Source organism: Marmota flaviventris, chromosome 2, assembly GCF_047511675.1.
Source record: "Marmota flaviventris isolate mMarFla1 chromosome 2, mMarFla1.hap1, whole genome shotgun sequence".
NCBI classification, from domain to species: domain Eukaryota; kingdom Metazoa; phylum Chordata; class Mammalia; order Rodentia; family Sciuridae; genus Marmota; species Marmota flaviventris.
In genome coordinates, this window is record NC_092499.1 from 173,823,158 (window position 1) to 173,834,424 (window position 11,267).

Sequence of the window (11,267 nt, forward strand, 5' to 3'; positions counted from 1 at the left end):
CTATAGTTTTTGTTTGTTTTTGAGGTTGTTTTTAATTTTTTTTTGTTGTCGATGGACCTTTATTTAATTTATTTATTAATTACAGTGCTGAGAATTGAACCCAGTGCCTCACACATGCTAGGCAAGTGCTCTACCACTGAGCCACAACACTAGCCCAATATAATTTTAGAATTTGTTTATGTAGAACATAATAGCACATTAAAAACCATAACAAACTCCATTTTGAAAAGGTGACAAATTTGGATCCTGAATTTATAAAAATGAGCAATGTGTCTCACATACTTCAGTAGAGTTAGTACTGAACTTCCAGAAGATAATTCTAACCCTGTTTCAGAAGGTTAGGCTGAGGGAAGCTTCCTCTTGAAGGCCACAGGGTTGCTCATCCAGTTTAGAAGGTGGGGGCATTTTCTGCCTTTATAGATGAGAAGCTGAGGCCCAAAAAGATAACCCTGCCCCAGAAAACAAAAATGGACTTGAAAGTAATGCTCTCATCACAAATTTTAAACATTAATAGACAATTGGTATTGATAGACTGCCTTACTATATCCTTCCAACCTGATATAGTTCAGTGAGGAGCAGGACAGGTAATGTCCTCATTTTACAGGTAAAGAACAGTAATTATGAGGACAGAGGCCACAACTTGTAATAACACAAAGCTAGTAGGTGTCCAAGCCCAGGCCAGACAACCTATCCTGCCTTCTTCCTTCCTGCAGTCTTGGTGGCATGCTGAATCTTATAGGGCACTCTTGTCTATTCTCCTCCTGAGAAGATCCTGTCTGCTGTACACAAAAGGCCCCAGTAATTGCCACAACAGGGGTATTGGAAGACTGACATTCACAGCACTGGCTATAGGCACACGTAACCTAGAAAGACTGGGTTACTATTACAGGTTAAAAAGCTGATCACAGCAAAACCATGTCTGCTGTCAGGGCAGGAAATAGTGATAGCCTGAGCCAGGATCCCTGGGGATGAACAGGAAAACAAGCAAAGAAGAATGCAGCTATTGAACAGGAGACAGAAGGGGTTCAGGAACACATCAGTGTAACAGACCTGAGTCCCCAGCCAGGACTAGCTGCTCCCCAACTCCACCAAGCCTGGCCTCTCTCCAACATGATTATTGCTACGTTTGTTTCCTCATCTGTAAAATGGGTAAATGTGATGATACATGTATCCAAGGCACTAAGTATGAAAGCAGTGAAAACTGTCCATCTGTCAGAGAGCAATCCTGGCCCATGTACATAATTTGGTAAGTGAAACTTGTAATAACATTTAATTTGACAAAGACAGACTCTGATAGAAGGACAGTGCCACATGGCAGCTCTAAGAACTACAAATAGCATGTTACTGCAATTTGTGCCTTAAAAACTGAAGCAAGAGTTGCCCAGGATGTGAGCAGGCCCTTCAGTGAGTACTTGGGAGCTGGGACCGTGCTGCTGATCAGGTAGAGCATCCCCTGGGAAACTCAGTCCCTGGTCACATGCAAGTTACAAGGTGAAGCCTGCATGTATGAGAGGAATCCTGTCACACTTCTCTCATGCACAGAATAAAGGAACCTGTACTTGTTTTCTGTCTCTCCATCTGCCTACCACCTTTAAATGTGCAACAGGAAGAGCATGGGCATCTTCTTCAGAGGGCCTTACCATTCCAGGTGGTTTCTTTCCTGTAAAGAGTTGTGAGACACTATAAATTTCTTCAAATGGCTGGCCCTGGGGAGCCTGAGCTCTGCTCTGTGGCTTGGGTGAGTACCTACCAGACACTTGGTCTCATTTGTGACTTTGTCTTTCAGCTCTGTGCAGTATGTCTAGAAGACTTCAAGCCTCGGGACGAGTTAGGGATTTGTCCATGTAAGCATGCCTTCCACAGAAAGTGAGTATTGGCATGGAATTATTTAATGGGAGTTGACCTTGAGGCATATCAACCAACTCAGTGTGTGCTATGTGGCAATGCCAGACAAGCTTGATGGCTTCTCAGTTGGTCTGTAATGCAGGAAGTTGACAGCACCCTGTGAGGCAGATGTGTGTATTCGTGACATTTAGGAGGGTGAGGGAGGTGGAATGTGACTACCACGACAGGGCTCAGGCAGAGAGTCAGCCAAGCCTATACCTCTCTGGAGCCCAGATTATAAACAACTATTTAGATGGAACTTTTCAACAATAGTTTCCATCTCCTAAAAATGTATTTTAATCAAAACCATAGTTACTTTAAATCAAAATAAATACAGTCTGTATATAAATGGTAGTGTGGGGCCATCTCCTCCTTACCACAGACATTAATATCTCCCTTCTCTTGCAATTTTATATGTTTTGTATTTCTACTAGAAAATTTTATTTTCCTGCTTCCTATTTCCCTCCTCAGTGTACTTTGCTCTTTAAGAAGTCCTGGGTAGCCGGGCGTGGTGGCACATGCCTGTAATTCCAGCCTCTCAGGAGGCTGAATCAGGAGGATCACGAGTTCAAAGCCAGCCTCAGAAAAAGTGAGGCACTAAGCAACTCAGTGAGACCTCATCTCTAAATGAAATACAAAATAGGGCTGGGGAATATGCCTCCGTGGTTGAGTACCCCAGAGTTCAATCCCTGGTACCCCCACTAAAAAAAGAAGTTGGGGGGGGGAGGTAAACTGAGGGTATAACACACCAACTGGCTTCCTAATACCATCTTTTGGAAAACAGGAGGGTCTGATTCCTTGAGAGACTGACATGTCTTCTCCACCTATAGTGAAGCTCCTTGAGACCATATACCAGACTCCTCACACTTGGGTTCTAGGTGGCAGACATGTTCACTATCCTTGGCAACAGTGAGATGAGGGCAGGAGCTGCTATTAGTATGGGACTAACATCTCCCTCCCCTCACCTTGTTTCATTCTGCAGGTGCCTTATTAAGTGGCTGGAAGTTCGGAAAGTGTGTCCACTGTGCAACATGCCAGTTCTGCAGCTGGCCCAACTGCATAATAAGCAGGACCATGGGCCCCCCCAGGGACCCCTGCCTGGGGCAGAGAACATTGTATAGCTCACTGCGAGGATCAGACTGTTGTTGAATACGAGATCTGTGTGGAGCCAGGAGGAACACAAGCAGTCTCTGTCTTGGCTGCTCTCTACCTGGGGCATTAGCTGCCACTTCTTTTTCCTCACGAAGAACTCTTGAGTCAGCCAGGCTGGCAATCTAAGGCATCTGGGTCTTGTGACAACCAAAGCACTCTGACACTACCCCATGGCCAAGAGAAGAGGAGTGGATGAGTCTACAGGTTTGATTCCAGAAACTTCATGAGGGTCTCTTGCTAACTCCATTACACTCTATCTCCATGTTGAGGTGAATCTTTATCAAGCAGAAGGGAAGATAAACACAGGTGTAAGATAAGGGAACTGAGGGATGGTCTTTAAAGCCACACCCCTACCCTGTGGACAGATGAGCTCCTGTGCAGACCACAAACCCTCCTGGCAGCCGGGAACTGAGTAAAATCAGTGGTTACACCAGCCAAAACACAGGTAGCTGCCAGTGGTTGGTGAGGCAGTGCCCACAGCTTTTCAGATATGTTCCTTTGATAAGCCCATCTTGGAACCCAAGGGCAGAAGTGCCCCTCACCATATCTGTCCCAAGTCCACTTGCTACCAATACTTGCTATCAAATCATCTAAGCTGAAAATATCAGATGTGCTTGGAAAGGCCTGGTCAGAAGTCATTTCCTCTTACCATTTTCTCCTCCCATTCACCAGTTAGGCCTGTCAGGAGCCCCAGCAGGGGCTAGAGCCTGTGTCCACACTGTCCCTGTGTAACCCAGGGGGCCCCAAGGTTCTGCCTACATCCCTATAAGCACAGTATGGTGCCAATGTAGCTGCTGGCCTTGGCCCACTGGCGCAGGTGAAGCTGCTGTGAGCCCTTCAGATGGCCCTAAAGAGGAGCAACTGACAAAGGCCAGTCCTCCTGGCCCAGCTGAATGAAGAGGATACTGACCCCTTTGCCTCTCCTGTTCTTTCCTCCCTCTATTCTTTCCCCTCTCTTGTGCTGTTTCTACTTAAGAAAAAAAAAATGCCTGTCATTGACTTTTTAAAGTCTACCCCAAGTAAGTTCCCTACGTAATTCTGAATCCTGAAGCTGGTGATCCATGCGGAATTGTAAATAGTTTCAGGAAGCCCCTATAGGGCTGGCTACCCTTAGTGTGTGCCTCAGTATTTGAACTTGTGATCACCAACTGAAAGTGTCTTCATAGGAGAGAGATGCATGCTACTCTTTGGCTCTTTCTGTCCAGCTTTTCTAGAAATGACTCAGTCTATTAGGATCTGTGAATACTGTGTAAACTAGCCATGTGAAGTAGCAGTGGATGAGACAGAACGTTCTTTTCCACAGCCTGCTCTCCCCCTCCCATCCCATCATAGGAGGTGCCGCAACACATCATCAACTGCTTTACTCCACTCTGTCCCACAGGTGTGAGTAGAGTTTTTCACTGGAATACAGTCTGCGTGACATGGAGAGGATGGAGAAGGTATTGCTGCTGTACTCATGGCATGTCTCCAGGAATTTTTTCTGGAATCCAGCCTCTACGATCATAAGAGGGAACCTGACCTTGGCTCAGGTGGCTTGGGTCAGATGAGGAAGAAAATTCCCATTTGCTTAGAAAAGTGCTGGGCAGAATCCAGTTTGGAAAATTACAAATGCAGTTGGTCAAAATTGGCCGTTTCCTATGTGTGACCTATTCGTATGCCAACTGGACTGCTGCCTAAACAGGGCAAGAGAAGTGTGAACTATTTTTATATGAACGCCTTAGCCTGTTTGGCCCTTTTGAGAACTCTTTATACACTGCGACTTTCACCCTCCTTTTGTGTTCTGTTCGTAGCATGATAGAATTGAATGCTGCAACACCCAGTTTACAGTGAAATGTTTTCAGTGACCAATGTTAAGTGGGCTTGCTGCTAGCCCAGCCTCATTAATGGCCAGCATCCACCAGTTTCCATGGCATGACCTTGGGACAGATGTTGCTGCCTCTTTTTTTAAGGGGCTCCAATAGGAAAGAAAATTTTCCCCTTCTGACCTACAGTGCAAATCATTGCCACTTACAACTTTCCTAGGACTCTAGCCTTTCAGTTGCCACCTTTTCTGTCCTTATGCATTAGTACTAAGGAGATAGCCTCATGAAGTCCCTGGATTTGTGCCAAGACAAAATCATCTCATCTCACTGCATAAGAGTTCCAGGCAGGCTAAGGTGCAGACCCCAAATAGTCAGGGCCTTTAGAGGAAAGGACAAGAATGCTCTGTATTCTGTACTGGGCCTCGTCTTGGATATGCTGTGCCTGAATGAAGTGCCACTAACTTCACCATCTCAGCACTTGTGAATGCAAAGTGCTTCTTAAAAGGAATTCCTTCTGCTAGCATTGGGCTGGAAGAGGAACTGTCAACAAGAGTATTCCTCTGCTCTTAGTGATCTCTTGGCTTGGTGGCATCCTGCTGCATCACTAACAGTAGTTATGGCAACTCTTAGCCATACAGTCCCTACACCTGGGTCCCCCACCAGGTGTAGATATGTGGGGAATCTGATCTACTCTTGGACCACTAGCTGGTGTGATTTGTCAGTGTCTTAAGCAGCTCAAAGATTGGATGTCACTTGGGTGCTGTGAGTTAGTGGAACATAACTCAGCCCTTCTGTGGCTAAACCATTATCTAGTTATTGCTAGAGGCCAACTGAATTCAGCTGATGTTAGAAGCAGGGAACAGACCCAGCCCAGTTCCTAGTTGGATCAGCATAAGACCCTAGAAGTTGACATCTGCTGCTTTTCTTTGCCAAGTATGATTTGGTTAGGCCCATCACTAGCAGATAAAGTTCTTGCAACCTGTACTTTTCTGGCCAAGGAGCAGGACAAGACAGAACTGGCCAAATGGGAACAGTGCTTCTGGAGGTCTGGGCTAAGGAATACAGGGGACCTCCCACTAATGCCAGCTACCTAGTTCTTAATAAATCAAGATCCTTTTCCCTTGTGCCAAACCCCTTGGCTCCATCAGAAATGACATTGGGCCGTGTCTCTTCATGACTCCACATCTCATCTCCATTGTCAGGTCCCACTTTAAGCTACTATGAACTACTATAGAAATTATTTTCTGAGAGGCTTCCTGGGTATTAGGAGGTGCACAGGGAGGTATCCCAGAGCTCCAGGCAGAAGAACTTGAAGTGATTTAAGTTACCCCCCTTCCCATTCACTTGCCTTGTGCCATTCTGCAGGCTTGTCTCAAAGTCTCATTTCCTCATTCACCATCTGGGGACTGCATTAACAATGTCCTTGCCACCTCTTGGGAAGATTAGCCAGTGTCCAGAGCCTGGTGAGCAGCAGGCCTAGGGACAGGGGGCTGCTCATCCACATAATATCTGAGTCATGCAGGCTCAAGAGCTTCCTAATCTGCAGGGGCTTTACCTGGGGCTAGGACTCACCTGTCTCCCTTTCCTCTCCTAATCTTCCTTGGTCACATTCATCTGTCATTTCCCCCATTGCACCCCAACTTGGTTGTTCAGTGCTGTCTTCCTTTCTAGATTTAACTTTTTAAATAGGTAATCCCACAAAACAGTTAAAAATTGTCTTCCTTGCACTCCTGACCCCATCAAACCCAGTTCCTCAGCACATGAGCACCCACTAGTTTTTGTTCCTTGCATAGCTTTCCAGAGATTATTCATGCATACACATTCCTGTGCAAATGTATGGGTAATTGGAGTTTTTTTGCTCATGTTATAACACACAGGCTTATTAAAGGGACATTCCTGTTCGTGTGGGAAGTGCCATTTGATTAATCAGAATCTCTTAAAAGGTGAGCCCAGAACTGGGGGATATTTTTGCATCACATTCCTTTTGAATGAGGTGTTTTTTATTTGATGTTTACATACTGGAACTATATCGTTTCTTATGTGAATCGGCAACTGCAATCCTTCCCTTAAGCCAATGGTCCAGCCAATTCAAAAGCACTAGTTTTCAGATGGTCTTCCTGTTGTGTGAGATCAGAGCAGGCTCAAGCAAGACCAGCTCCCCAGCCCCAAGCTGTATGTGCAGTGTGCCCCAACCCCATCCAGTTTGTTTAGTGTTGTCTGCCTGTAACTGCCATGTTTCTTAAGAGTGTCAGTGTCTCAGAGGAAGGAGTTTGAATAGAAATTAAAGGCTTGTCCTGTAGTGCAGATGTCTCTGGAGCCTCTACCAGTCAGCTGGCTGCTATACCTGAATGTCCATAAGCAAGTTCCAGATTGGCTTCCTTTTCTTTCATCTTCATGTACTCAGAGGCAAATGTTTCCTAGAGAATTTTCCCCTCACCCAACCACTTTTCCATTTGGCATAAGAAATTACCATAATCTCTTCATTTTTGCCCTTTAAGGAGATGAAAGTTGAAGCTGCTTCCTCCAGGCAGCCCTGGGGGAGGGTAGACTTGTGCCTCACTCACCAACAGCCACCCAGTGCCTCTCATCAGCCTTGATGGTATCTGTCTGCCTACTGCCCCAAGCAGCATCACTGTGTTAAAGTGCAACTAGGCCCACTCTAACCTGAACTTTGATTAGAAATTTTGTGGTAAACCCCACCCTTCAGGCACTTGTGGAATATCTGGCTTTGGTTAGTGTCTTTCCCTGTTAGGAATTCCTTAAGTAACAGAGATGGAGGATACCTAAACTCAATGTAAATTCTGAAAACTGCATGTGATAACTGGAAAACACCAGATCATTGCTCTTTAGTAAGATGAACAAGATCCCATGTGCCATGGATTGTGCTTCCAATTGAGGGGGAATTGTTCAGTAATTCCCGTTCAGCTTTAGAGCCCAAAATGTTGCAAGATGCAAAACACTTAATTCCACTTTTAAATGAAGTATCTACACTTCTGGCTTTCCAATCTAGTCCTCATTCCTGTGGCCACAGGGTTAGGGAGACCACCCGTGCTGCTTTATAGACATGGTGTAACCTAGAATGTGGGCCCCACCAATGTCAAGAGACTTCTGTTTGTGCTTTGACAAAGTTTCCCAGCACCCTAGGCCAGTTCCAGCTTGGCAGGTCTGTGTTTGAGGCCTGCTGTGTACCATTAGTCTCCGTCCACGTTCCTCCCTCCCTTGCACAGCTCGGTGGATGGGGTAGGGTGCCCAGCATTAATAAGTCCCTCCTGGTGACAGCCTGGTCTTCCAAGAGAACGCTGCTGGTAACTTGTCTCTAGGTCTCTTGACAGATCATTGCCAGGAAGGGGGGCACTTTAGTCTTGCAGTTTAGCCCTTTGGGGCTTATTCACTAGATATTGTATAACTCCCTCAAAAATAAGGTTTATGAAATGCTGAACCTCAGTTTTCATAGACGTGTTTGTACACTAAGAATTCTGCAGCAGAATATTTTTAAACATCCGCAGTTTTTTGTAAGGTATATTTTTGTATATTTAATTGCTATTTTAAAATTTTAATGCATTTTTTGCTAATCACTTGTTTAAAAACAAAACATGCATGTAATTGACTGAATTCAACACATGTAAATAAAAAGCAGGTTTTGAAAATACTTTGTGTTCGAGTGTGTGCCTTTCAACTCAAGAGTAGTTGCCTGGGTGATAAGACTTGAAAATACAAAGGGAAAGGTTCTGCTCAAGCAGAGGGGGTAGGTGCTGATGCCTCTGGCCTGTCCACTTCTGTAACAGGCAGTAGTGGTGAGAATGCTAGGCTTCAAATGGAGATTACCCTGGCCTCAACTGTACAAAGTCTCCCAACTGTGAACTCAGGGTGGCCTGAAGTAGCAGGACTTAGCTTTTTCCACGTTCAGCCCACATGACCCTAAGGACTCACCCCCAAACCAACCCTCTTGCTATATATCCCAGACCTTAAAGTATTTGTCTTGAAGAGAAAAAGTCTTGGTCCAAAGTCCTCTAGGCCAGTGCTACTCTCCTCACTCCTCACTAGGACATCTGCAGCTTAGCTTCAGTCTGGTGGCTTCAGGAAAACTTAGTTCTGAGGCCATTCATGACCTTGCAGTCGAATCTGGACAGCCTCATCCATTCTCCACCAGGTGCCTGAAGACCTGCCCTCAGTCTGAGCCACAGGCCCCTATGAATAGTTTGTTTTGTCTCTTATTCCTTCACTGCCCATTTCATTACTATTATTTTTCTCATGCTCTTGGAATTCACAAAATCCCCTTGCTTTGCTTTTCCCATCTGCATGCGCATTACCCAGCTCTGTATCTGACCTAAAAACTCAGCTGCCTATCTGACAGTCCAAAATCAAGCATAGGTACCCTTACGCCCTCATCTCCCTACACCCTGCCACCTCCTACCCCTTACCAGCCACCCTCCTCCTATCAGTTCAGGCCATATATTTTTCTCTGCACCATAGCCACAGCCCACATACTGCTTCTTCTGGCGTTAGGATAAGGTGAGACACTCAGGTGGAAAGCAGACTAGGACAACCACTGAGAGCAGACAGGATGTTGGCCATGGTGACCACCCGGAGCGCACCTTATGGGCTGGAGGTGGTGAGATGGCAGTAACCTTGGATGAGGATATGCACATCTGCAGGGATAGCGTGGAAGTCCACAGGTGGAGAGAAAATAGTGTCCAGGGCTTGAATTTAAGGGCCAGGTCTGGGTGGGGTGCTGCCTTGAGGAGATCCAGGATTGTAGAGATGGCTTGAGGAGATCCAGGACTGTGTCTGAGGACTAACACCATCTGTCATCAGAGAACAAGCTGGCAAAGACAGAAATAATCCACGAGGCAGAGAAGCAAGAGGAGCCTGCTAAGAGCTGACGCAGGTAAGATCCTGAAACATCCATTAGATTTGTAACTTTAGGTTCACTGGTGGCCTATCAAAAACACTCCCATGGAATGACAGAGTGGGCTGAACACAAGGTAAAAAGTGAAGAAAAACAGCTTCTCAAGAGAGGAACAGTGGGTTGAAGGAAGGCCAGTGAGACATTCACAGCTCATACTCTGGATCCAGACAGATCTGGGCTTGATTCCAGTTCTGCCCATTACCAGCTGTGTGACCTTGGGTTTATTTGCTCTTCTGGGCTTCAATTTCCTTCTGTGTTATACTGTAGGAATAGCCAGGGCCGAGGAGGCTGCCCATGTGGAACACTGTCATAACCTCATGTGCTCCATGAGATGGAAGTTCACAGGAATAATCTGCCCAGTGGAGCAGGAAAGCCAAGGGCCCAGAAGCGGAGAAATCCCCACCTCCAGTCCCAGTACAAGTGGGTAGATGGTGGTGGTGTTTTTGGTAACAAGGAGAAAGTGCAGCCAACAAGCAGACCACTGAGAGTGGAAGACCTAGAGATGAGCAGCTGCAATAAGGGTGAACTGCCATCCCAGCAGCATTCCTCTTACTCTGCTGCAGGAGGCCTCAGCCCAGCTGGACCCACCCTCTAGATGTGTCAAGGCACATGCATAAAGGCACGTGTCCCTCGGGGAAAAAGCTATGGGACGCCCTGCGTGAGCCGGCCCTCTGCTGCCATCACACAGCCCACACCCAATCTTGTGCCCTACTCACCCCTCCATTCCACCCCAGAAAGAAACTGAGCTACATGTGGAGATCACAGAACAGGGAGGGTCTTAAGACCTTCCTTCTGGTTACAAGGCTGCTTTATACCAGGCCTTTCCTTGCCTTCAACTGTGATTCCCACATCACTTGGTACATTAGATATAAAAGCTGCACTGTCTCCAAGGGGAAGGCTTCTTAAATTTTTCTGCACAGCAGAAAGAAAAGGTCCAGCCCTTAGCAAGACACTCAAGTAGTCTGAAACCCCCAAGCACCAGAGGCTCCCACAGTTAATCAGCAGACACCTCAATTCCTCATCTGCTACTCAGCCTGAAAGGATACTCTCTACATGGCCCCTTGAAGAGCCGTCAATTCCAGAGGCTCTTTGGTGTCACACTGCCAGCCTCTGCTTTTTCCACTAGCTCACCCACTTTGGTCAGGTCATTATGCCCCCTACCCTAGGGAATTCTGCCAGCAGTTTTCTCCTTCCATACAGATCTTCCCATGATTTAGAGAAGTAACACAGAGCTGCCCTTCTAAAAGTTGCTTTTTCAGTTTCAGGAACAGAATTAACCCACCCAATTAAGTTTTTAGAAGCTTAAACTATTTTTCAATATGTACATACACACACAGGCTAAATGCAAACCAGAGTAATGCACAGGTGATCTCTAAGGCCGTACTGAGAAAACAGTGATTAGATTATCACACACAGCAGCCTGTCTTGCATATAGCAAGTCAAAACAGGATGCACAACCACAGCCAGCTCAACGCGGGACAGCTCTTCCAAGGCATCTGCAGTGAGTTATGCTGAGATTT

General features: G+C 46.1%; 1 protein-coding gene across 1 annotated transcript in view; it reads left to right on the plus strand.

The window, feature by feature from the left end:
- Positions 1 to 8,487, plus strand: part of Rnf24 (ring finger protein 24) — a 78,720-nt gene extending 70,233 nt beyond the window's left edge. Inside the window, exons 5-6 of the mRNA XM_027954877.2 lie at positions 1,787 to 1,866; positions 2,867 to 8,487. Coding sequence (XP_027810678.1) covers positions 1,787 to 1,866; positions 2,867 to 3,005 — 219 coding nt within the window. The 3' untranslated portion in view covers positions 3,006 to 8,487. The remainder of the gene's footprint in view (positions 1 to 1,786; positions 1,867 to 2,866) is intronic.
- The last annotated feature ends 2,780 nt before the right edge of the window (positions 8,488 to 11,267 follow it).